Source organism: Electrophorus electricus, chromosome 22 (assembly GCF_041902795.1).
Source record: "Electrophorus electricus isolate QZ-2024a chromosome 22, ASM4190279v1, whole genome shotgun sequence".
Lineage (NCBI taxonomy): Eukaryota > Metazoa > Chordata > Actinopteri > Gymnotiformes > Gymnotidae > Electrophorus > Electrophorus electricus.
The window spans coordinates 7672123-7698705 of record NC_137518.1 but is presented as its reverse complement, the minus strand read 5'-3'; the positions used below and the strand labels follow the sequence as shown (position 1 = coordinate 7698705).

The 26583-nt window shown below is 38.0% G+C and overlaps 2 protein-coding genes across 4 annotated transcripts in view; one reads left to right on the top strand and one right to left on the bottom strand.

Moving 5' to 3' along the window:
* Positions 1-470: 470 nt before the first annotated feature.
* Positions 471-12071, bottom strand: LOC113572440 (tetraspanin-31-A). Its single transcript, XM_027002019.3, has 6 exons — positions 11900-12071; positions 8976-9143; positions 8261-8341; positions 7947-8087; positions 6584-6694; positions 471-1635 (listed from the first exon to the last, which is right to left on the bottom strand). Exons 1-6 carry the CDS (start codon positions 11960-11962, stop codon positions 1507-1509), a joined length of 693 nt encoding a protein of 230 aa, XP_026857820.1. The 5' UTR covers positions 11963-12071; the 3' UTR covers positions 471-1506.
* A 3924-nt stretch (positions 12072-15995) lies between these two features.
* Positions 15996-26583, top strand: part of LOC113572409 (arf-GAP with GTPase, ANK repeat and PH domain-containing protein 1) — a 47514-nt gene continuing 36926 nt past the window's right edge. For all 3 annotated transcript variants that reach the window (XM_035520145.2, XM_035520144.2, XM_035520143.2), the window contains exon 1: positions 15996-18246. In XM_035520145.2, coding sequence (XP_035376038.2) covers positions 17064-18246 — 1183 coding nt within the window. In that variant the 5' untranslated portion in view covers positions 15996-17063. The remainder of the gene's footprint in view (positions 18247-26583) is intronic.

Below are 26583 nucleotides of genomic sequence, written 5' to 3'. Positions count from 1 at the left end.
CCTGGTGATATTTTAGAAATCCTCTGCTTGACCAGGCTTTCAAACTGCCAGAATCAGACATTTTACAGGTGAGTATCAGACAATCCATCTGTTCACTGAAGAATGGTTTGGCACATGTCTACACCTGAACCCGCCTCCCATTTTTTTCCAGAATCTTGAGCCACAATAGGAAGCCGTATTCCTCTCTGGTGGAGAGAGACACTTGCGAATATCTACAGAAAATCTGTGCCAGCAGTCACAGCTGATAAATATTTCACTACTATTCCACTATGTTTAAGGGCTTTTCATACTTTGTTTTACACACATTTTTTAAATTCACTCTAAAGTGTCATTTAAATGCAACCAAAAGAAAAGCAACCAATGAGGTACACTTAAGTGTATTTATTTGGGATTTTTGGAAAGAAATGATTTATATAAGATTAAATGCACTGCATGCAAATTTATCCACAAATTTGAGCAAATAACAAATCTTAATACCATAACATTTATTCATACATTTTATACTTCATTATGTTTTCGTACAATAATGTAATATTTTCCTCATGGAATTATACATGCTTAGATTATCACAGAATATTACAAGTTATTCATACATTTACACAGGTTGGTTTGTGTAATTCTACTCATGGTTAGATGGTGTTAAAAATTAATGAATACATTTTCTCCCATCTTTATCCTATGCATTATTTCTATGTATTATTTATAAATGAATATAGATGTATCGTAATGACAAAGGACAAAAAATATGGCACATCACCTCCTAACTAAATAACAAAAATGGAAATAGCTATTTAAGAATCACTCCTTTGCAACCCCTATATATAGTAATCTTTTTTAAAATTAAGGTCTCTCACCTTAAAACTACAAGTTTATGATGTATAAGAAAGTATTTTACAGACATATCAGTGTTCTTTTGTGAGATGGACAAATTGGGGAGTGACACACTGGTTAGATACACCTTCGGGATGTCACCAACAACCCTGGACGTCACAGCTACTCACAAAGTTTGCTTGTGGGGTAAAACATGAAGAGCATTCAAAAAATAGTTTTATGCCCAGAACTAAATGCATATGCCACACACAGTAACTGAACAAATGTGGGGGAAAAAGATTCACTTGAAGATATGACTTTTAACAGAGAAGCTACAATATACTCACAGTTCTCAGCTGTAGGTTAGGTTGTGACACCATGGAAAGAGATTCTACTGTTTACACATTTTTTAAGACTGTATTGAGAATGTATTGAAAATTTGTACTAGTACAAAGTATCATCATTTAAACAAGATATTACAGACTGCAATCAAATTCCCAGGAAATCATCTGTGGTAGTAATTCAAGAGCAGTCATAATTCCCTGTTTTACCTTCATTACCTACTTTACCATCAACCTGCCAAAACAAGTTCTAGGTGGGGTGGGGGGATCTGGGGTGAATGCCCACCAAATTCTGATTGTCATTGTCATTTGAACTTTGTCAGTGACATAAACCTTGGCTTCCACTTGGTGCATGTTATTCACCTGGAATGCCCTTTGTGCTTTGTTCATGTGTAGCACACTTGTCTGCAATAGTCAGAGGGTTTTTTATAGTTGAGGGGTTTTTCTTGTTTCTAAAATGCATGGCCAGCCACACAGCCAGGATCTTTTAAAAAAGAAGAATATTTATATGAGCGCACACATTATACTTACTTTATAGATCTGGACACACAAATACCCAAAATGTATATCTCAAATACAAGGAATACAATGGTTTCAGAAAATATTCAGACCCCTCCACTTTGTGCACTCTTTACTGTGTTGTAATATTATTTTAAATGGATAAAATCTCTATTTTTCTTCCTCAGTTTACACTCAATAATCCATAATGAAAAACCAAAAACATGTTTTTTTTTGCAAATATATTACAAACAAAAATGAAATCTCTGATTTCCATAAAAATTCACACCCTCAATGCAATACATTTCTAAAGCCCTTCTACAGCAATTACAGCTTCTTACATAAGTATCTACAAGCTTTGCACACCTGTATTTGGCAGGTTTATTTCATTCTTCCCGGTAGATCCTCTAAAGCTACATCAGACTTGATGTGAAATATCTATTAGCTGCCATCTTCAGGTCTCTCCACAGATGCACTTAAGTCTGGGCTTTGACCAATCCACTCAAGTACAGTCCGAGATGCCCTGAAGCAGTGTTGTCTTGGCTATATGCTTTGGCTCATTATTGTGCTGAAAGATAAACCATCTCTGTAGTTTAAGGCCATATGCTCTCTGTAGCACATTTTCTCCAAGGGCATCTTTGTATTTGTATTTGGCTGCATTCATCCCTCTCATCCCTGTGCATGCCACTGAGAAGAACCCTGGTAAAATGATACTGTCATAAAATGATACTACCATACTTCACTGTAGGGGTGGCATTAAGTTCACACCATGGAATGGAATCTGCCAAAAAATCTGCATGTATATATCTGCCTATAAAAGGTTTTGCCAAACAGAGAAGGACTAGAACATATTTTTAGGTGATGTTTGGTTGGGAAGTTATTATTTAGTTTATCTCACCCTTATTAATTATTTAGTGTTACTCTTATCGATATAGTTAGTAATCAGTTCTGGGTATGCACTGAAGTTATTAGCTACCTGCATGTATGCCTTTAACATCACCAGCAAACAAACTGCTACCTATTTGTACATTATAGTGAAAAATTCACCTAAAGTTCCAGTTGAAATGGACACAGCTTTTTTTCTTTAATTGTGGTATATAGGAGAGCATGCTTCATACATCTTTGGATGCTCCCACACAGCTAATGATTTTCTCCTCCTCTGTTTTGTCTTCAAGTTCCTCCTCTGATTCCAATTTGCACACCCCCTTCTTCTGATTGATTCATGAGAAGTGTGGAGATTTACTACTGAAGTTGAAATTTAAACTCGATCCATTAGGATCTGTTGCAGAAAAAATGGCAGCAGAGGAATCAGCAGAGCCTGTGGACTCTGTGTGCCTTGTAGGATGTAATGTAATTTTGACTGGAATCTGCTCTGCAGCATGAACATACCCTTGTTCAGGTTAGTTAGCGGTATCTGATGTTTGCCAGACATAGTACTTGGAGGTCTACCCAAAGAGTACAATGTCTCAACAGATCACAGGATCATATTTTTCATGCTTCAAATAGGCTTTCATATGACTTTTACTCAAGTGCCTTCCATTTTAACATAAAGGCCTGAACATTGCCCTTCTTGCTCAGCAGAGTGGCTGTACAGTCAACTCTAGGAAGACTACTTGTCATTCCAAACTTCTTTTATAAAAATGATTAAGAATCCACTCCACTAAAAAGGCCACTGTGCCTTTTTAAACTATGTCAAGTTAATTCAATTTGCTACTGGATTCTAATCAAATTCTTGGATAATAAAAGCAAACAGTGAACCACAGGTCTGAACAGTATCATACAAGAAAATATGCTGCCTTTTGGTGAAATTTACCATGTACAGTAGTGAATTGTAATAAAAAAAAATAGTCATCCATATGAATAGTGTAGATTCAAGTTTGGGTTCTTTTTTTGTTGTTGTTTTTTTTTTTGGGGGGGGGGTATCTGGCATTTCACATTAGATGATAAAATCAGCTAACAAATTTGAATCTCAAATTGTTTTTCTTTTGTTGCTACATGAAATTCTACAGGTTAATTTAGATAACTGTCCAAAGAAAAAGGTACATAATTTCCTCCAGACAAGTTAAAGAGGTAGCTGCTAGAGTCAAGACAAATATTCTGAAACAAGCACAGCTGGCTGCAGCAGCAATGTTTAGTTAAACAGCTAAAGTGAGCTACACAATTGAATGCATGCATTTGGTTTATCAGAAAAGATCTTCTGTCTAAAGCACAGCTCAAATTTGTTCTTACTGTTTAAAATAAACATACTGTGTAATATATGAATCTGAAGTTGGCTTTTTATTTGTGTACTATGGCACTTTAAATATGGAGAAAAAAAAGATTTAAGGAGGAAAATTTGAATAAAAAGCTGTTAAGGTGGAGTTGAAAATTAAAATAAAACAGCAGTCCGGCAGGGACATCCTGATCAGGTTTTTTTGCCCAATATCCCTATCCAAGCCATTTAATATTGAGGATCTTCTGATATTGAGTCTTGATCCAATACATTTCCTAAATAATATTATTGCACAGTGTACACTTCAACTACATTGCAGTTATTAAAATCGATCTAATGTATATGCTTGACAACTCAATTATTAGATAAAGAACTTTTGGATGTTTAAAATTTTCTTGTACATTTAAACACCCAACTAAAGCCCCAAAGATGTGTTTTTATAGAATTTTTGGTCAGCTACAGGAACCTTATCAGTGCATTTGGTAACCACAGTGTATGACTAACTGAGCAGTGACAATAAAGACCATATCTATGCCATATTTCTAGTTAAAACCTTTTTGCTTGCATGAATCACACATTTCTTTTTTTCACATTTCTTTCTTTCTTTCTTTCTTTCTTTCTTTCTTTCTTTCTTTCTTATGTTTGTCATGTCTAGTTTCCAGCCAGCCTTCACTGAACTACATTCCCCAGAATCCTCCTGTCCGTTCCCAATCCCCTGATTATTAGTTATACCTGTGAATAGGTTATTTCATTGTTTCTGTTTATAAATACTTACTTGTTCGTCTTCATGAAGTCTTGCTTTGCAATTGTCTAACGTTTCCAAGCCATTTATCTTACTCTTGTTTTTGGACGTATGCCTGTTTATTTTCTATTTTTGCCAGTTTGTTTGCTTGTTTTATTGCCCTATCTGTTACCAAGCTTCACCTGCTTTTTCACTTTGATTTTGGACTAACCTTTGAACTACTATATTAGTTTTAAGCTGTATGCAACTCTGCTTTTGCATACAGGACCTGACAATGTTCTCTAAACTTCTTCATTCCACTTGTTCATTTCTCTCACATTTGTATACCACTTTATGTAATTCAGACAATTTGGCTTTTGATTTTAAATACATTTGCAAAACCTTTTAAAACATGTTTTTTTTTGTTCTTTTTTTTTTTATGAATTACTGAGTGAAAAATTGTAATTTTAAACATTTAAAATTAAATCTATAACCCTATGTGTGAAAAAAAGTGAAGGGATATGAATACTTTCTGAATCCATAGAATGTCCAGTTTAGATGATATATGGATATATTGGTGTCTTTTATGCGCATTTCAGTTTACCTCTCCAAACTAGCAAATAATTTACGGTGGCCATGAAGACCTATTGTGATGCAAATGAAAAAATGCTGCAATTACACAAAGCACATTCAAAGTATATTTTAAGTGGTTAAGGTACTTGACCTTTTTCAAGTCCCACCACTGCCAGGTTGCCTCTTTTGGGCCCCTGAGAAATTACTCAATTACTCAAGTTGTATTCAGTCATAATTGTAAGTCACTTTGAATTAAAAAAGAAAAGAAAAGAAAAAGCCTGTGCTATAATGCTGTAAATGTAAATTTCTGAAACGAGATGCAAATTCCAAAAAATGCATGCAACTTCAGAAATGTTGCAAATCCAGCCACGCACAAACAGAAGTATTTCTGATGTACATGGGCGGGGGGGCGGGGGGGGGGGGGGGGGGGTGTCGGCTGGACTCCTAAATGAGTAGCTGATGAAAAATAATTGTATTTGTGATTACCACAGATGTATCATTGGCTACAGAATTAACAACTGACCTATTCATGCTCTGCATTTTTGCGTATTTACTGTTTATAGACTGTACAGAATGCAGCCTTAAAGAACGCTAATAAAAATTCCATTTAACATGTCTAAGTTTCTGTCTAGCTAAGCTACTTAGCTAGCTGGATACATTCAAAGTGTGATACTAATTTACAACATTGACTAGGTTTTCCATCAAGTTTGAGAAATTAGCTGGTCTGTTACAGTGACCAGTTTAGTTAGCTGGTCTATTACAATGAGCAGCTGGCCAACTGTCTTATTCATACTATCTTATCTGAAGTGTGATGTTTTTATATGCACACAAAATATGATTTGAAATCAACACTCTAAATGTAGTATATAAACAGAAATTGAGTTGTAATAGATAACAGCTCATTAGGTTCAACCAGATTGTAAAAACACACTCTGAATGTAGCTAGAAAGTAGCGCATTATTGGCAGGGTCAGGTTTATATTCATGTTAAATGGGATTTTGCTTTACCAGCATTCTTTAAGGCTGTGTTCTTTACAACCTAGCAGTAGCAACAAACGCAAGTATGTGAAGCATGAACAGGTAAATTATTCATTTTTTACCATATACCAATGACAAAACTGCGATAATTGCAAATATAAATTTCTTTACACTAGCTGTTCAGTTGTCCATACTCTTTCTGCGTCCTCCTGAAACAACACTTCCATTGTGTTGTGACTGGATTTGCAGCGTTTCTGTAGTTGTATGTGTTTCATGAGTTTGAGTTCTGAATTTGGATAGCATTCATGCATTTGACTCGTTTCTGAAATGTAGCGCATGTGTTTTCATTTTGATTAATGTTTGTGTAGTTGCCGTGTAACTTGCAGTGGGGCTTGCTGGCCACCGTAATAAATAAATGAAAAAGCAAGCAAGTACAAATGGACAAACAAACCTCTGAGAAGCTGAAGAATAGCCCAACTTCACCGAGGAATTTGAGGGTTTCACCAGCATGTTGTAGCATTAAGTCCCCACATGTGAAACAGTTCCCTGTTAGTTTACAAGCCTGAAAGACAGGTGTGAAAGAAACCACTGAATACTTAATACTCAATTAATAAAAAAGTACTTGTATGCAATTCATATGGGAAAGCTCAATAAATATATTGTTCAATACAGTCAATTTTAGCTCTATTGAACCGGCAGTAATTCTCTTACTTTATGGTATTGTTTTCCCCAATGTTTTTTCAAGTTGTTTTATGATAATTAATGTTATTTTGATAGAGATGGAAATTATTATTTGAGTTTTAGATCATTTCATGGCAGTAATCTGAGAGGTTATGTGAAAGCTTGGTCTGTTCGCAAAGTGGAGATATCTCTGGTGTCACAGTACGGTAAATAAACATGTGTTGGTGTTCCTCGCTACCCGTCCCTGCATCCTCCTTAAAGCCTCCGCGTTACATCTGGTCTCTCCCATGGGATATCTCTTGGATATACCATGTTCTAACCCATCATCTACGGACACCCCCAATATTTTATGGAAATTCAAGCACTTTTAATTAACTCCTATCCACAGTTTTAATTTGTACCCATTCTTTTTTTTAAAGGTTATTATTAAATATAGTCTGCTTGCTCCTCTGAGTGTATTTAAAGAAGTGATACAGCTTTAGTCATAGCAGACTTTTTCTTAGTCATTTGCAGTATTTGACTAATTAATTAGATTTAACCAAAACCTGATGTGCAGGGAAATCATGAAATGGTGCAGAGCAGCTATGTCGCAGGACTGGAACTGAAAACTCCTCCTAATGAATGTCCACGTCCTGTCCCATAGATCTAACACACAACAGAGGTTAGTTCTCTAGCTATTCTAAAAATCCATGCTTCGAATAGCCACTATTCAAGCCACTAGTATAGTTTCTGATTAATAAGCCACTAGTATAGTATAATAAGCCACTAGTATAGTTCCTGATTAAATGGCTCAAGGGGGATAGATAAGATTTGGAAGTAAAGTCTGCAGGCCAGGTAGATCTCCAGGGAGGCACCACTGGTGTAATTCCAGGGAATGAAATCTTGCAAAATGATGAAAACTGGTACATAATCTGGAGTCACATTAGTTAATTGACACATAAAATGCAAAATGAGATACAAAAAATGGTTAATTTAGTTATGCACACTGGAACATTAGAATTTTTATAATGGATAATTACTGCCATGTGATAGACTATGTCCTAGAGAAATAAAATCATAGCTTTATCTTGTCTGACAATAAGTGCTTGTGATATTGTGTTTGTGTATTTCTGTAGAGGTAGCAGGGTATGTACAGCGATACATAGCTTGGCATCCATGCTGAACACCTCTCTGTTGTGTTCACTTCTGAACAGACCACAGCAGTTCAGGTGCTGCTCCAGAGTCCTCCTCGTCTTATTGCTCATCAAGCCCCAATATGTGCCAAACAGCTGCTCCTGTTTCGACACATAAATATACATAGCATATACACTCATATATATATATATATATATATATATATATATATATATATATATATATATATATATATATATATATATATATATATTTGGCATTAAATATGTTTTAAAAAATAGGTAGAACTGTTGGTGTGTTTCAGAGCAAATACCTGTTGTTTTCTACTAAAAGTGAGGCAGTAACAGGATATGCCAAACTGGAAGAGAAACACTAAAAGCAGGAAGATCGTGTACTAATAGACAGCAATAAAGGAACATATATTCCTTTACAAAGTTTCCACATTTAAACAATGTTATAATACCATGTTGCCACTTAAAATGGAATTTCACTTATTTTTTAGCATAGTTTCCTTATTTCAAAGTAAACAAAGTAGATTATTTTAAAGAAAATGGGCCATTTACTCAGATTTATTTATAATGTATGTTGTAGGAACCAGTGGTCAGGAAGTCTGCAATGCAAAGACTTTTCTTTCATCATTTTGCTTATTACCCAAACTATCAGTAAATCTAAATCTTTATCAGTAATGCCTGATAAAGCCTAAAATACTGGTAAATCTGTACAAATCAGTTTCTTTGGGTGATATTTTCATAAAATTCCCTGCATGTATTACTTTAAGCAAAACAAGCAAAAAATAAATATTGTATGGCAAAATATGATCAAAAACCTCTAAGGAGTCAAACAACAATTCACTTAATAACTTACTTTATTTGCTTTCCTAAATTATATCATTGCCAATATGACAAATTCTAATTTGGTCATTTTGCCAGAATTGAAACAAACAAACAAACAAACAAGACAAATGTCTGGATGGCTGTTAAAAACAGTCCTAATGCCGTGAGTTTATCAAATGTTTATCCAAAGGATACAAAAAAGAGGATAATCTGGTGGTGTTTGAGGGCCCCAACAAGCCCTATAAAGGAGATGAGGAGCAGGAAGACTCCTATGGCTGTCACTGCACCAATGACATGTACACATACTCCTATTCCAAAGCCCTTTCCCCAGGCGGCTGCTCCAATTAGAGAAAGGCCTACCATCTGAGGGAAATAGCAATACACAACTTAGCCTATATAAATTAATATATACATCATATCTTAGTGTAAACAAAGATAGGATAGTAGTCAGTCAGTTACTGGACCCCATACCTGGTCTCACATTGCTTAATACATCATCATAAAATCTGCAGAGGTTTTTCCACCACCCCCTGAGGCCCCCCTGCTGTAGCCCACCACACCTCCTTCCAAGCCAATTACTTCTCTGATGCCCTTGACTGACATTCTCATGCAAGATGGGTTTCAGACACATACACACTGTCGAAACCAGACTAGGACTAGAAAACCAGAATATATATTAATTGCTTATTTCTTTATTTCTATTTTTTTCTTTCTCTCTCACTACTTATTCTGCTCCTTATTGTATTGTAGCTATTGTAGTCTCTGTTGCCGGCCAGAGGAGGATGGGCCCCCCTTTTGAGGCTTGATTCCTCTCAAGATTTCTTTCTCATGCTCTAGGGAGTTTTTTCTTGCAACTATTGCCCTTGGCTTGCTTAGTGGGGGCTTGTATTTGGACAAGTGTAAAGCTGCTTTGTGACAACGGCTGTTGTAAAAAGCACTATACATTGTGTGCACAATTATTAGGCAAGATTGTCTTTTGACCCTAGCATCATTTGTATGCATATGTTCTAACTCCAAGCTGTATAAACTTGAATGCTTATTGGGTTTAAGCATATTAGGTGATGTGTATTTGTGTAATGAGGGAGGGTGTGGCTTAGGGAGATCAACAACCTATATCAAGGTGTGCATAATTATTAGGCAGCTTCTTTTCCACAGGCGAAAAAAGAGATTTAACTGATTCTGAAAGGTCAGAACTCTTAAAATTGCTAAGATATTGGGGAGTGATCACAGAACCATCAAATGTTTATTGTAAATAGTCAACAAAGTTTAAAGAAACATGTTGTGAAAAAAGACGCAAATTAACTTCCAAAGATTTGAGAAGAATCAAATGTAAAGTGACCAGGAGCCCATTATCCTCCAGTACTGTCATATTCCAGAACTCCAACCTACCTTGAATGCCCAGAAGTACAAGGTGTTCAGTACTCAGAGACATGGTCAAGGTAAGGAAACCATTTCACTGCGCGTTATACTGTGTATGACTATGTATGTTACGAATAAACCGAACTTGAAACGGACCACTGAACAAGACACAAGGTGAAATGTAAAGACTGGGCCAAGCAATATTGGAAAAAAAAAAGATTTTTCAAAGGTTTTTTGGACTGATGAGATGAGTGACTCTTGACTGACCAGATGGATTGGCCTGTGGCTGGATCAGTAATGGGCCCAGAGCTCCACTTTGACTCAAACGCCAACAAGGTGGAGGTGGGGTACTGCTATGGGTTGGTATTATTAAAGATGAGCTAGATGGACTCAAAATCAACTCCCAAACCTACTGCCAGTTTTTAGAAGACACATTCTTCAAGCAGTGGTACAGGAAAAAGTCTGCATCTTCCAAGAAGACCATGAATTTAATGCAGGACAATACTCCTTCGAATGCATTGAAGTACTGCACTGTGTTCCTAGCCAGTATGAGGCTTTAAAGATGAAAGAATAATTATATGGCCCCTCTCCTCATCTGACCTAAACCCTATTGAGAACTTGTGGGCCCTTTTTAAACTGGAGATTTATGGTGAAGGAAAACAGTATAGCTCTCTGAACAGTGTCTGGGAAGCTGTGGTTGCTCTTGCACAAAAAGTTGATTTTCAACAGATTAAGAAACTGACAGACTTGGAATGCCTATTATTGAAAAGAAGGGTGGAAATATTGGTCACTGATTTAAAAAAAAAAAGTTTATTTGTAAATATATTGTATATTATTTGTAATATACAGAGCAGGTTTCTCCAGCACTGTTGCTGGAGTGTCACTGCATTACAAAACTGTGCATAATCTTGGGTATAAGATAAGGAGAAACAGAACTGAACTCTGGTCATCCAGCGTTACAGCTGGAGAAGAGTAGGAACACATTACCACTGTTTTCCTGAGTTACCAGGTCATTTTCCATGCTATAGGTCATGCTCATCAATTGTGGGATCGTTCTCAGGTCTTATCAGTTATGTTATGCCTAGACAGACCTTCCCATCAGCAAGTTTTGAAACATACAGGATTAAAATAAAACTAGCCAGTGTAAGTGACATATGTGTCCTAGAATATGAGGAATGTTTCTTAATTTACAGCAGCACCAATAGCAAGACTAAATTACTTATGCACTATTCAATAGGTCTACAGAAACCAACTTTTAGCATTTTAAGTTTAAGGTAGCCTACACTGACTATTCTAAGATTTGGTCTTGTGAGGAGCTCTTTCTTTTTTATGTTTAGGTGGGGGTAGAGTCCATTTCCTTGTTTTTCATGTCCATTTCCTTATTCATGTGCATTTCCATAATTTTATTAATTGATTGTTTAAAGCTGCCTTCGTGATGTATTAAAAATATTAAGGGTTTAAAAACCTCAAAAGTAAACTACAGCATGTGAACACAAGCTTAGGTTAAGATTTGCTAATACCGGATAGATAGAATTAATCAATTACATAGTTTCACAACGTCTGTCAAATTAATTTGTTCCATCTCAGTCGCATAAGAATTAAATACTACATATATACTTAGTATTTCATTATCTGAAACAACCTCGTCGACGCAACTAAGAACCAATCTTTTTAAAGATCTTTGAACTCTCAACATGAAAATTAAGGCAGCATTAATCTAACCAGGTAATAAAATTTTAATTTGCGGGCGATAAACTCACCATATAAATCACGTTTAGGGCACAGAGTGTGTTTTTTGCACACGTAAATCCAACGTGTACCATTATAATCTTTATGTTGATTTATCTGAAAATTAAAGAAATGAAGAAATATGTTTAACTCTGAAAAAGCTTCTTTCGTTTTCTCCCGACAGTTCATAAAACCTCGCAGACGTCCGACACTTTTCCTTATGGTCACAAGTCCGTAAGGTCTCTGAAAAAATACGTTAATATTGATCTACGTCATTTCCCAGTATGCGTCATTCACCATATTTGAATCCATTTGAGAACAAGTCAACATATAGGCCAATTAAGATATTCCGTCATGAATTAACCAGATGTGTCAAAGCAACTGAGGGTGCTTAACCAGTTAAGATAACAAATTCGTCTAACGAGCCTCCCACAACACTACAACATTTAACAAATGAACACTTTGCTGCTATGCCAGGTATGAACTAATAAATAAAGAGCTTGCTCAAAGCATTTCTATGGTCCTAAAACACAAACCACAATGGTTGGGTAGAGAATCAGTGATGTGTTGCTAGAATGTCAGAAAAGGACCCCTCCAACAAGTATTCATCGCCACTATGTTATAAATAATCTGACACACACAAAATGCGTTATAAACTTTTTTATTTCAAAATTTAACAGTATTATTATTTTTAAACTTGTGATTCAAAAATATGAATACAAAGCTCCGGAAAAAGAGACCACTATAAATGTGACGGTCGGGTAAAATCAGACGCTTGCGGATATGAAACAGCAGGTTGGTTTATTTTTGGTTCAGGGGTTGTGCAATAATCCAGGGTGAAGACAAAAAAGAGTATAGAAAGGGACGATCAAACCGTAGAGAACATAACAGTCCGAGTCAGAAAGCAGAAGCTCAATCACAAAAGAACAAGGCAGAAAATCCAGAAGGGTCCAGGCAAAAATACAAAAACGAAGAATACTAAGAAAGACTATCCATAATAACGCTCGGTATGCTTTTAGAAAACTATCGGCAATACTCCAATATATACTCCAATAATCAGGACACACAGTTGAGTTCAATATTCCAGTGACGCTGATCTGATTGGAAGCCTTCGATTGGTTGAGTCATTGACTGGGTGACGAATGGGTTGCTGGGTACTGTAGTCTGCTTGGGGATCTGTTATGGCAACAAAATGATCAGTTTCTCTAGTTTTATGTTTGACTAGGTTGAGCAGTTTTGTTTTATTCTATAAACTATTGGCAACATTTCTTCCAAATTCCAGATAAAAATATTGTATTTCACAGCCTGTTTTTTTTTTTTTTTGTTTTTTTGTTTTTTGTTTTTAAATGAAAATGACTAATGGTCAAAATAACAGTTACTGATATTTCAGACCACAAATAATGCAAAGAAAACAAGCTCATATTCATTTATAAACAACACAGTACTAATATTTCAACTTAGGATGAGTTAAGAAAACAATATTTAGTGGAATAACTGAACGTCAACCTGGCACGTGGTGATGGGACAGGCCTGGCACATGTGGAGTGGCTTCCTCCACTCTAAGAACAGCCAGGTCCAGTGATGCGACGTTCAGGTGAGACCTAAATAATTTAGAGAGCTTTCTAAGTCTTACATTTTTATTAGCCAGTTTACTAAACAGCAACATTTTCATTGCGGGTTCACTGGAGTACTCTACTGAACATTATGGGAAAAGTTTCACAAACTAGAGAGGTGGACCAAGGTGAGTGAACCTAACAAGCTGTGTCAAGCCCAGGACAGGAGCTGCTTATTAAATGATTTACCTGCTTATTACAAGAAGGTCAATTATATTACACCATTGAATTCTGAATTTCAATACTGTATCCTGAGATACAAACAGAAACAAATGAAACTGCTTTGAATAATCCTTATTGTAGCATTAACTTAATACAGTGTAGTGTAATAACATGCAGCAATTGTATCAAGTAACTTATTTTTGTAGTTATTATTATTATTGTATTATTTTGTTGTATCAAATGGTTTTACTACTACTACTACTAATAATAATAATAATTATTATACTAATACTACTAATAATAGTAACAATAGGGAAAATTTGTAGAGTCTGTTTATTTGAAAAGGAGAAAGGTAATGGATGCAATGTCCATGCAATATGGCATTAAAATCTAAAAAGGATTTCTAGAAAACTGTAATATAATAGTTACTTTTTTTTCTACCCTGATTAGGCTCTACTAGTACTTTCGGGAATAGGGTAAAGTAATTAAACATTCACATTATGTTGTAGAACAAACACTATACTCTATATTGTCTATATTCATATTTCATTTTTTTTGTTCAGATATTTTCCCCTTTAATGTTTATATTCATGCTTGTGTTTTCTTTGAGTCCCTGTCATCAGTGTGAGCGGAACTCTAAAATGCCCTGAAAATGTGCAAAAAATCAAGTCACATTTATAACCGAAATAATTCATGACCCAAAGGCATGCATGAACAACAACAAAAATGTCATTATTGAAAAACAATTTATCTATGAACAATAGAAATTAGTGAAATAAAGCATTTTATTTGGTGGTAGATATTTTATATTTCCAAAACAGAAATTAAAACTGGAATTACATTACAGAGAACACGGTTCCAGGGAATATTAGGAATGCCAGTTTCTCCCAAGCTTTAGTTTTGTAGATGACTGAAGCAAGTTGTCTTGCAGTATCTCCCTTTATTTTGCATCATCCTTCCATCCTTTAATTTAAACAATATTCAGAGTTGCAGCTGAGGAAAAGCAACTCTATAAAGTTATACTGTAATTATTCTGTAACCTTCATATTTCACTGTTGGGATGATGTTTATAAATGGGTATTAGGATTGCACCACACATACCATTTTGAATTTTAGCTATATTTTTGTTTCATCAGACTACAGAACTGTATGCAGTATTTAACTGGGTCACTGATGTTTTCTGTATGTATTTACTGCAATTGTTTTGCAGCAAAGTAGGCAAATACTTTACTGTATGTATATTGTATTTGAGGTGAATATTTGTTCCTCGAGTCATTTAAATAGGATATTTAGAAGGCCACACCATTTCTACAATATGTATTAGACTGTCTGAAGCTAAATGGTCTGTGTGCATGTCTTAGTTTTTGTGCCTGTGGAATTCAAGCATACAGATTTGAATAAATATACAAGAAGGAATGAACGTTAGCAGTTTGTATGGTGGTTTGGTGCTAATGGTATTGATATCATGCATTACTGAATCTATTACCTGTGTAATTTGCAGAGTTATACTTCTTCATCCCTCACACAGATAGTGAAGAAACATTAGATCTGATTGTACATAAATGAGCTGAGAAATCATGTATTTCAGTAACTTAGTAACAATAGAGAAAGTGAATTATTTACTCTCACACTCTCAGTCCATCGCACCCTCTCTCTACAACCTCCACTTATTTTGCTCTTCTTGTTGTGTGATCTGCAGCTGTGCTCTTTCCCCTTATTTCTTTTTTTCATTCTGCCCTGTGTTGTGAGCAACTACCCAAATATTCCTCCGGATTCATCACCACATCCCATTTTATAGAGACACATACAAGGGGGACAATATTAGGAAAAGCAAACGATAAAAAAATTATACACAAGAAAATAGTTCAGTCAAGGTCTGTCACTGAAAAAAAAAAATAGAGCACTGAATCATTGCCGTGACTACTGAATGAAAGAGTAAGCATGTGTGGGAGTGATAACATCTTACAGCAAGCTGGCTTATGGAAGACAAGAGTCTTTTATTCTTATTTTCCAGGGAGCACTTTATAATAAATGATAAATTAATTGTTCTTTATTAGCTGAGATTTATTTTTACTCTGTACATCTATGCTTCTTTTTGGTTCCTCTCATTTCACATTTGATGTGTTGAGTGTGCACATCTGTGGTGTTCTCTCATCCATTCTGGCTGTGTGACTCGTCCAGAGAAGGGAAGGGTGGCTTTGAGGGGGAGGAGAGATAGAGGAGGGGCTCAGAAGGATTGAATGCATTTTATCTCTCTCTCCCCCTCCCCTCCACTCCCTCCCTTCTCAGTAAAATTTGACTTGCTAATTGCATGAGACATTGTAGAGAGGGAGGGAGACAGAGAGAGAGACCAAGAGAGAGAAAGAGAGCATGAGGAGCGAGAGCAAGAGAGCGAGAATGCAGTGGTAAAAGACGATTGGTTTTCTACGGCTTCCAGAAAGGCATCCGCTGTCCTTCGCTTTTCCTGTGCCGACTGTATTGCAGAATGAAGGCAAATGAACATGCTTTCTTTCTGCCACTGGACTGACATTAACTGTAAATTTCCAGCATCTGATGCCTTGGCTTGCAGTTAGAAACCTTTTTTTCTCTCCGTACAATTTTTTCCCAAACAAACGGTCTCCCTGTTCTGAATCAGGTTGGCTTTCATTGTCTTCTATTTGCAGCTTGCGTATGGACACAGAAGACCAATCACATAATGCGGATTACGCGACACAATCACTTGCCAATCCGTCAATTGAGCAAACATTTGCTATACAACAAAACATTGATCTGGAGGAATTAAAGCGCCCAACCGGGGAAATAAACAGGTGGAACAGAGACACATGGCAAGGACTCTTTCGAGACTAACAGAAATTTCCTTTAAATGTGGATGGACAGCAAAGGATTTTCCTCAATTTTATTCATACCTCAGAATGCATAATTCCGAGGTCTAGACCATACTGTAACCTACTGTCTGAAAATCCCAGACGGTGAATTGCACTTCCACAAATCAAAAAGGGAAGGAGGGATCTGATGCACACCATTTGAGGAAGAAGCTTCTGTACATGAACCAGGATATATGCAAGATATATATACATTATGTTCCTTGCATTGATCTGAAGGACTAAGCCTCCTTTGCTAAGTTTTGTAACATCAAATCTACTTTTTTAATGTTCTCTGCTATTTCAGGTAGTAGTTATTCATGATGTGCTCTAAAAAGCTAAAAGACTGTATTTGAGTAAGCTATACATGTAAAAAAAAAAAAGAGTTTTGTTTTTTTTTTGCTTTGGTTTCTTAATGGTCACCTAGATATTTGATGGCCTATACTTGCTTTACCTATTGGGTGCATCTGGTAGATCTGCTTCGTGTTGACTTTACTATCTCTCAGTTCACTGTATGACTGTATTTGCTTAAAGGGCTCTAAGACTCCACTACCATCCCCATGAGCCACTCAGGCACTTTGCAGCGACGAACCACCTACCTCATCTCCCTCACTCTGGTCAAGGTTGAGGCTGTAGGGACTGATGATGGGACTGAGCCAACAAAAACATTGGCTCCAACCACAGCCCCAGCCCTTTCCCAGGGCCTGGAACATGGAGCAAAAACAAGGGAGGAGTTAAAGGTGGAAGACATAAGCACAGCTCCAGAGATTGAGAAGAGCCCTGGATGTTTTGAGGAGCAGAAGGTTGAGGTTAGGGGATGGAAGTCAAATAATGAGATGAAACCTGGGAGCAAATTTGGATGTGCAGTCAGAGCTCCACCACCGAAAGCCAAAGGGATAAGCTGCCCTCTTGTCCTAAGTAATTACAAGGACAGAGAACTTCACAGAGAGATTAGGGCAGAGTCTTCTGCTAAAATTTCCCCTGATAATGAAGAGAAGAGAAGTGACATAAAAAGAACAGAAACATCTAAGCCTGATATTTACAAAACAGAATTTTACACACAAACACCAGAAAAGGCCTCAGATGTCGTTGTGTCTAATGGGGCTTCGGTACGTTCCAGCCTCCCAGTCCATCTCAGTCAACGTCCTGAAGCCCTGCTGAGAGCTGCAGTAACTATGAATCGTCGTGAGCTCAAAGAGGCCAGCAAGAGCATCTCCTCATCTGCCAAGAGCTTGGACTGTCAGGTCAGAGAGCACTCGCCCCCAGTGACAATCACTATGACAATGGGACCATATCGGGCCTCTTGGTCTGAAAGTGAGGGGAGAGGCATGTACCAACGTATTGGCATAGAGCCTTTAATGGTTGCAAAAGAAGCATATACAGGACCTGGGCTTGTAGCTCTGGATAGTCCTCAGGTGGAAAAGCTTAGAACAATATCAACCTCACTCCCAGCCCCTGCCACACGGCCACCAATGAAACCACAGCGAAAAGGCAAGAGCCGTACACTGGATAACAGTGACCTGCACTTGCTTTCAGAGGACCTGAAAAAAGGAAAGGAGGCCCAGGTTGGAGCCTCAGCTGGACAGCGTGCTTCTACCCATGCCTCAGGAAAAGACCGAAAAATGCTGAAGTTTATCAGTGGCATTTTCACGAAGAGTACCCAGTCTCCTGCAACACCAGCAGTCCCTGCCACTCCAATCCCTCTTCACAGACCCATGCAGAGAGGGTCCAGTGAGGAAGAAGGTTAGTATTAATTAAAAAATTAAAATTATTAATTCATCACACATTTTATTAGTTGCCATCTTGTATCTATAATATGCTAAGCTACTCTCATGCTTAGATACTAAAGTAACAGGTACTTACTTGGTGCTTCCAACTGATCATCTATCCTATAGCAAGTTCTTCTTCAATAAAGTCCTTTAAGATATCTATCCTTTAAGATCTATCTTAGGATATATGCTTCTTGCATGCAAATGACTGGTATTCCTAAAATTTTAAAAGGAGTGTGTAATGATGGAGGCACAGAGGAGGTACCACATGTCTGTAAAGGAACTGTAGGATGAATAGGCTAGAACACACAAATTCCATCAGTCCAGGTTTTCAGCTGATAATTTAATACTCTGAAATCAGAAAGTATAGATAATTTTTTATTATCCTTAATGCAATAATTCATCCAAATGCATAATTCATAACCCTATTAACCTATAGTTTCATATCAAATGTTAATGCAACAATTTTTCAAAACAATTCAGTGAATGCAACAGATGTCCATGTCTAATTCAAATATCATTTTTTAAATATAGATGAACATTGTAATTTATTAGATAGTTTTAAGTGTGCATATATAGGAAATATAAACAGTAAGATAGTAATGTGATTTTCTTGTAAAAGTGATAGTATACCTTTAAGTGACAAAACACATGAAATGTTAAAATAATATTATATTAGTTTCCCTCAGAGACTAAAATGCTGAAGGAAGATGTGCAAAGGAAGATATTAAGATGGGAGTGGCACACCAGGCTGCTGTGGTACTCTTGTAGATGTAGCTTGCCACTATAAAAACTAGTATGTTTGCTGAAACCTTTCATTTCATTTGTTAACTTTACTTCAACATAATTTGTTGTCATGACAAAAATGCACATTTTATAAATAATAGTTAATAAGGAATAGCAGGAAATTAAAAAGACATACACAGTTTGTGCATGTCCTATGGTGAGCTATTATTATTAATATTATTAACTGAACTATGATGAGGTGTGAACAGTAAATACTTGTGCTTGTGTACATGGCTGTTTCTATATATGTTTGTATACATGGCTGTTTCTATAAACATGTTTAACATACAGGAGAAAGGTTGTTTCTACAGGATAGGTTGCCATGGCAACAGCAAGCAGGGAGAAATGTCAGTTGCATGGATGGTGGTGTATGGATGGAAAAGAGAGGGAATGAGAGAAATATGAGCTACAAGGTGGGGGGTTCTGGAATAATACCCAAAGCAGTTGCCCCAAAAAGGAATGAAGGAATGAAACTGCTTTATTATTGAGAAGATCTTGCACATTAATTCTTGAACTCAAAAGATACAAAAGACTTGTGTTGTCTGAGTGAGCCTGGATATGCATGTACGTGTGGCCTTCATGTGATTTCATACAAAAAACATTTTGTCTCTGTCTCTTTCCCTCTGTGTGTGTGTGTTTGTCTCTCTTTCGTGTGTTTGTGTATGTGTCAAGGAATGGTAATTGTTAGATGCCAAAATGATAAATAATTAAGAGGGAGTTATCCTCTTGACTGCTCTGTGGACAGCTGTGCTTGAAACTGATGTAACAGTTGGGACTCACCTGCATGCCAGCAAGTGCATCCTGGTCAAAATCTTACAGATGCATATATTTATATGTTAGATATAATACATAACTTCTGTCAGAAACCTCAGAAGTGCTTGATGACTCATATAGGTGAAGTCTGGCTTTGAAGTTTCCTCTGCAAAATACAGTTGTAATCATCATTTAACCCACGAACTGAGTGAGCTTGAAAGAGTGTGGGCGATTGAAGTGGAGGGAGCAAGGTGGAGACTGGATAGAGACAAAGAGTGTGAAGGAGATAAAAATTGGCAAGAATAAATGGAAAATGTAGGGGTCGGTACTGAGTGAAAGGCTTGTCGTAAATTAGAATGATACATTTATAACAAACATGAGTCTAACATAACCAACATGAGTCTATTAACCTAACATGACCAACATGAGACTAACATAATTACTATAAACCTAATGACCAATGTATCTAACATAACCAACATGAGTCTAACATTAACAACATGAGACCAACATAACCAGCATGAGTCATATGACCAACATGACTCTAACATAAATAACATGTGTCTAATGTCTACCGTGAATCTAATAAAATTAACATGAGTCCAACATAACCAACAGAAGTTTAACATAACCAACATGAGTCTAACAAGCGATATGAGACCAATATAAACATGAGTCCAACATGCATCATTTGCTTTTCTGCATTTACATATAAAACAATATTTTGGTGAGAGGCTGGGCAATTTTATTAAATTTGCTCCAAATTGTTTTTTTTTAGCTAAATGTTGTCCTGTCAAATTGCTCCTGGCATATACAGTATTATTAGATAGATAATAGCTCACATTAGTTAGTATTCTAGCTAAGGTTAACTGAAAGTAACTGCTATAATATAACATACATATTTTATATTTGCCTTTATCTAAAGTCTGCAGTCTTTGTTTTAATTACTAGCATTAATAGCATTGGTTGATTTCGCTTTCTGCAGTATAAATGCCTGTTCATTATGTATTTTTGCACGCTGTAATGCTAAGTGGTAAGGAGGTGGAACATGTGCAGAGAAGAGCGAGATTTATTATGGGCAAATCCAGAGTCATTGTAACAGTCCAGGGTCAGTGAGCCAAAAGAGTCTGGGAATACATGATCAACTAAATGAAACAAAAGCACACGATGACAAACAGGGAATGCAGGCTATAACAAAGTGGCTAGGATCAATGAAGGCTAGAATAAACACAAGGTTAGGAAACACGAACAACTAGGAATTAGAAACAGGCTAAGAATCACACAAACAGCAGCTAGACTTAACACATGGAGACTAGAAATACAATGACCAGCAAAACACAGGCAAAAAAAACCAAAAAACAGGTTTTACATACACAGGGTAATGAGGACTTAACTAGACACAGGTGCAACTAATGAGGGGCGGATAAAACGAAACTAAGGAATTGAACCACAACAAGGAAGTAAAGCAAAACAAAGACACAAGACAGGGAAGTCATGGAGACAGGGATGCTAGGAAGGTCACTGATCATGACACACGCTACATCCAAGTATGTTTTCAGAATTTCTGTCAACCATAGTTTTTTGTTCCTGCATACTCATATGCTGGACACCAAAGAGGGGTATTCCTGAAGACAAATATGGGCAAAAATCATATATTCTACATTTTAGAAGTACATTTTTTACATATTTTAAGTGTAATAAGTGTAAATTCTCCTGCCACTTAAAAACCATACATGATAGAAAAATTCTAAATTATCTACTGTCCACAATGAGTAAAATTGGAACAAATTCAATAAATGTCTTCATAAAACTGAATATTTTAGATTTCAATAACAGTCAGTAATAAATGTTGAGAGTATAACATCTACACTATTTTAGAAGCCTATTGTTGATTGTTTGATATAATTATACTGTACACAAAACATCTTACATTATACACTGTGACAACCCGAGTGCCGCAAGGCAAGGAGCAGGACGCACGGACCTCTCTTGATAGAGACACATTTATTTACGTAAGACATGAACGATAAACAATAAACGTTGATGGCACTCACACAACAGACCAGTGAAATGTGCAGTAAACGATAAACAACTACACTAACACATGGTGAACGTGAACACAAACAGATAACATGAACATCTAACATGCACAGTGACTGATGATGTGGTACAACACACAGGGGTTTAAATGCAAACCTAAATGAAACAAAGAATAAGGTGCAGGTATGTGTTTAACAAGGGGCTGTGGAAACAAACAAGAAGGAAGTAGCACTGAACACAGTCAACAATAAACTCCCACTGCATGTGGCAGTCCGTACCACGTGATCAGTGGGAAGAGGAGTATACCGTGACATACACATGGTCCTAACTGTTTTAAACCAAATCTTTGCACAGTTTTATTAATTGTAACAGTGAAACATAATATGATATAATTACTTTTTATTTAGCCATGCCACTCTGACAGTGAACAAATATGTTTTAGGGCTTTGTGTATGTAATAAATTAATAAATGGCTACTGTTACTTTCAGTACTTCCTATAGAGGCTGTTATGTTATATATATTGATTGATTACTTTATAAGGTATCTCTTATTCTATAACTGTTCTAAATAGGCTTACACATTTTTTTAGTCAGTTGTAACATGGTATCCTGTACCCTGTATAGGTTGTGTCAGTCTTAACAGTTAAACTCTTAAATGGTCTGATTTAGACACATGAGCAAGTAATAATTATTAGTTGGATGCTTTAATATTTATTTATACTGCAGATTATAAATAGGGCTATATATGCCTTTCATCACATTCATAAAATCTTTTCATCACAGGTCAGAGTTGAAGGTGTTGTGCAGTATTTTCATCATTCCAAGGACAGCGCACTTCTGATCTGAGATTGATGTCTGTCTTGGAGCTATTGCTCCAACTTCCAAGGGATCACAGCTCTAAGTGCCCTTATCACAGCTGTGGCAATCTTGGTGTTAACCTTCCACATTCACTCTTCCACTCCACAGTATTTTTCCATCTTCCCATATTCCCCCCTCTGAATGGTTACATCAGTTGGGCTTGCCACATTGATTACCAAAGCAATTGTTGGTTCTTCATTGCTCAATTTTCTGTCTGGATCAGAAAGTCCCACAAGATTTATTTTATTTATTAGCTTAATTTTTTTACATAAGTCATGGCTGGTCCCATTTAGATTTGGGGAGGTGTCCAGCACATATGTCTTACATATTTTTCTGTATATGATCCCTACCTATCAGTCATTTACCATGCTAATACATGCAGGTTTGTCTCAGAGGCTCCTTTGCTCAGACTGCATATTAGGTCTTGTCTAATGTAATGCACCCCTCTTATGATCTAGTGATTAGTGCCGCTGTGCTAATCTTCAATCCTGCTGTTTCCAGCCATTTGCAGGATTATCTTATGTTCGTCACCTCTGCAATCTGTCAATGGTACATTCCATGGAGGGGCTTATTCTGCCATGACACCTCTTCTGTTTCCATGGTATCCATGTCCCCTGTGTCTGAGGCACATCATCAGTCTCATCCTTGTGGCAGATACTTGTATGTTTAGTGTCTCATTATAGACAGTGGATCGTAAATAAACCATTTTTTTTCTCCTTAGCTAATTATCATGTTTTTGTTTACTGAGTTGGATAGGGCCATAAACTATATAACATTATAGCTATATAATATATAATGTAATGTTAATGCTAAATAGATTGCATGATATAAATATAATGGCATAAATATAATGTCAATCTTTGCTTTTAGTTGGGTTTGTTTGCATTTTAACTCTACTGCTCTTTTTGCTTCTCTTTGTGTTTTAAATGAGATTTAAATGTGTTTTAAATTTTAAATGAGATTTAATCACAGTTGCTGACCATAATGTATCACTTCCCCACTGCATTACCACTTTACCCAACCATTTTACCCAAATAATATATAAGTTGACAGACAGATTTTGACTAACTGTGATAGCTTTATATTAGTTTTAGATTTCATAATAAATCTAAAACCCCATAAGAATTTTTTATAAGAACATTTTTTCCTGTTTTTAGAGGTGAGCAAGTTGGGTTCATGATTACAGATCATTATCAAATGTTTTGGTTATGTAAAATTTGTTCATATATTGTGATGTGGTGAAACATCACAATATAAAGCGAACCTTTTGCTTTATATCTTTATTCTCAGACTTGCACTCTTTCCCATGCATACGGACCAAAACTGTAAATTCACAGGCCATGCACCTGCACATTGTCCTTGTTAATGAACTGGAGTCTCTTTGATAATTTCCCCTCGAGCCTGTTACAATTAATTAGCACTCCTCTCATCCATCCAGTGCATTCTTTTTGCATCCCCAGTCCCATTTTGTGCTATCTGGACCCATCACTCAGCATGTTCAGCGGCACTGCCAGCCCAACAATGGCATGCCTCCTCTGCTGAAAGTGCTATCATATGCAGCAGAGAACCCAAGTGGCTTTGAACGCTTTCCTCTGGGCCTTTCAGGGTTAACATTAATTATTGTCAGTGACATCCCAGTAACCCAAATCTGTTGGTTGTGAACTTCAGACTAGTCAGTTCAAAGGTATAATGGTAAAAAAGAATCAAATCTCTTACAAATACAAACATAAAATGCATACATGTATATACAGCAAACCTGGTAGCTAGCTGTAAGGAATGGCTGCCCTCCTGGCCTCCCTATTTTTGTAGTTTCCCAGTCGTGTCTGTTTTCCTTTGTGTCTCTGCTCTGTTCCTTTGTTTCATTTTCGCTGCCCTTCATCTGCTGCTTCGTTCCGGTCCATGTTTTGGTTCTTGCTGTTCCCATGTTCGCCTGAGTCTGTTTAGTGCATGATTGTTTTAGTTATTTGTACCCTGTGCTTGCTCTTCTACTTTGTTGGTTATTTTTGGTAAGTCGCGCTCATTCTGCCCTGTTTCAATTCTGCTCGCTGCATTGTCGTCACCCGTGCGTTTCGTTTGTCTAGTTCATGTGGTGTTCTACCTCGGTGTCTTCCCCTTGCCCCTGTTCATTTTGCCCTTGGTGATCGTTTCCCTTGTTAATAAACCGCCCACTGCACATGCATTCTGCCTCGTGCTTGTTCCTAAGGGACTTCGTTACAGAATAATCAAACTGTTGCTAAGAAAATTCAACAGGAGGGCTTCAGTCTGTCGCCGCTTGTTCCGTCATCTTCGGTTCAGCAACCCTCACGCCACGCTATGAGGGACACTGGACTGCTGCCAGAGGGGGAGCTTGCTTATCTCAAGACTCTGCTCTCCACTCTCAGGGAGGGGAAGCCCCTGGTTTTGCCCTCACTTATGGCAGCTCCAAGTGAGTACGATTGGGAGGACAGGTCGGTAGGGAGATTCGTTATGCAGTGCCGCATATACCTCCAGTACCTGACATGCCCTCAACCCCCTGACCTAGTGAAGGTGCTGTTCACCTTTCTTTGGGGTAAAGCACTGGAGTGGGTGGAGTTAATATTCCTGCACAGAGCTCAGGAGGCTAGAACTGTGGAAGGTTTCTTCAGGCTGTTAACAGCACGGTTTGCTACAACCCCACCAAACCTGCCTTCTTTAGCTACTCCCCTCTCAGCTGCCCAGTCAGTCCCTGCCTCCAGAGTGGAGAACAGAGCCTGACCTGTCGCTATCTCTGGTGTGGTGGTCGCCACCCGGCTGGATCCAGCCCCTGCCTCCAGCGGAGAGACAACATCACTGCCCGGCCAACTCCGGTCCCTGGCGCAAGAAAGGACTCTGTCAGTTCTGTTCCTGTTCCAGTCCCCGGTGCAGGAGATGCTGCTCATCCTGTTTCTGTGCCTGGAATAGTGGATGGCATCGCCATGAATGTTCCCGGTGCGAGAGATGCCTCCTGGCCTGTTCCTTTTCCTGGCGCAAGAGACGCCACCCCTCCTGACCAAGTCCCGGTCCCTGGCGCAAGAGATGCCATTCATCCTGAGCCTGTTCCTGGCCTTGTGGTGGCCTCCTGGCCTATCCTCACCACCCAAGAGGTCTCTCAATCTGTTCTTGTACCCTATGTCAGGTCTATGCCTGTAGGTGGACCCCTGGATCTCCCTGCAGTGCTGCTGAATACTGTAGCAATGCCTCCAGACCCTGCAGCACCGCTGACCAGCTCACCCCCGTCTTTGAGCTTCCCAGACTCCCCGCTGAATGCTGCGGCCGCACCTCTGGACCTCCCAGACTCGCCGCTGAGCAAGGCAGCCATGGGCACAGGCCCGCCGCTGCTGAACATGGCGTCAGCAGACTCTGATATTCCTAGAGTGGAGAAGGCCATGTGCCAGGCCTGTCCCGGGGCCACGAGCCAGGCCTGTCCCTGTGGTCGCTCCTCCAGACTCCCCTCTGGCCCCTGTAGCTGCTACAGGTGTGCCTCCGATTACATTTGGAACTCCCTCAGACATGCCTCCTGGCAAGTCAATGATCCTTGAGGCCCCTCCATCAACCTCCCGGACCCATACAAACTCTGGTTATGCCGGGAATCACTTTTGATACTCCTCTACTCCCTGAGGCTGCTGTGCCAGCCCCCAATACTGCTCTCCTCTCCTGATTCTACATCCTCATCCTTTTCCAGCCACACTACTAGTCGGCTTGCTTTTCCCATTCCTACTTCTGTTCCAAGGTCTGCCCCGACTGCGGTGCTGGCCCAGGGTTTAGCAGGGAATCCCTTATGTGCCGCAAGCCCTGCCACTAAGCCTGGCTATAGTCCTGCCTCTGGTCCTGTCCCTTCCTTGGTTGCTCCTTGTGTTTTCCCGTCTGCTTCCAATCC

Excerpts from the sequence above, each read along its gene's own strand:
- LOC113572440 (XM_027002019.3), bottom strand. The coding sequence starts at position 11,962 with ATGGTACACGTTGGATTTACGTGTGCAAAAAACACACTCTGTGCCCTA. Across the intron at positions 8,088-8,260 it reads CTTTTAGTAGAAAACAACAG|GAGCAGCTGTTTGGCACATA; the intron begins GTATTTGCTCTG and ends GTGTCGAAACAG. Across the intron at positions 6,695-7,946 it reads ATGCCAAGCTATGTATCGCT|GCTTGTAAACTAACAGGGAA; the intron begins GTACATACCCTG and ends CCTGTCTTTCAG.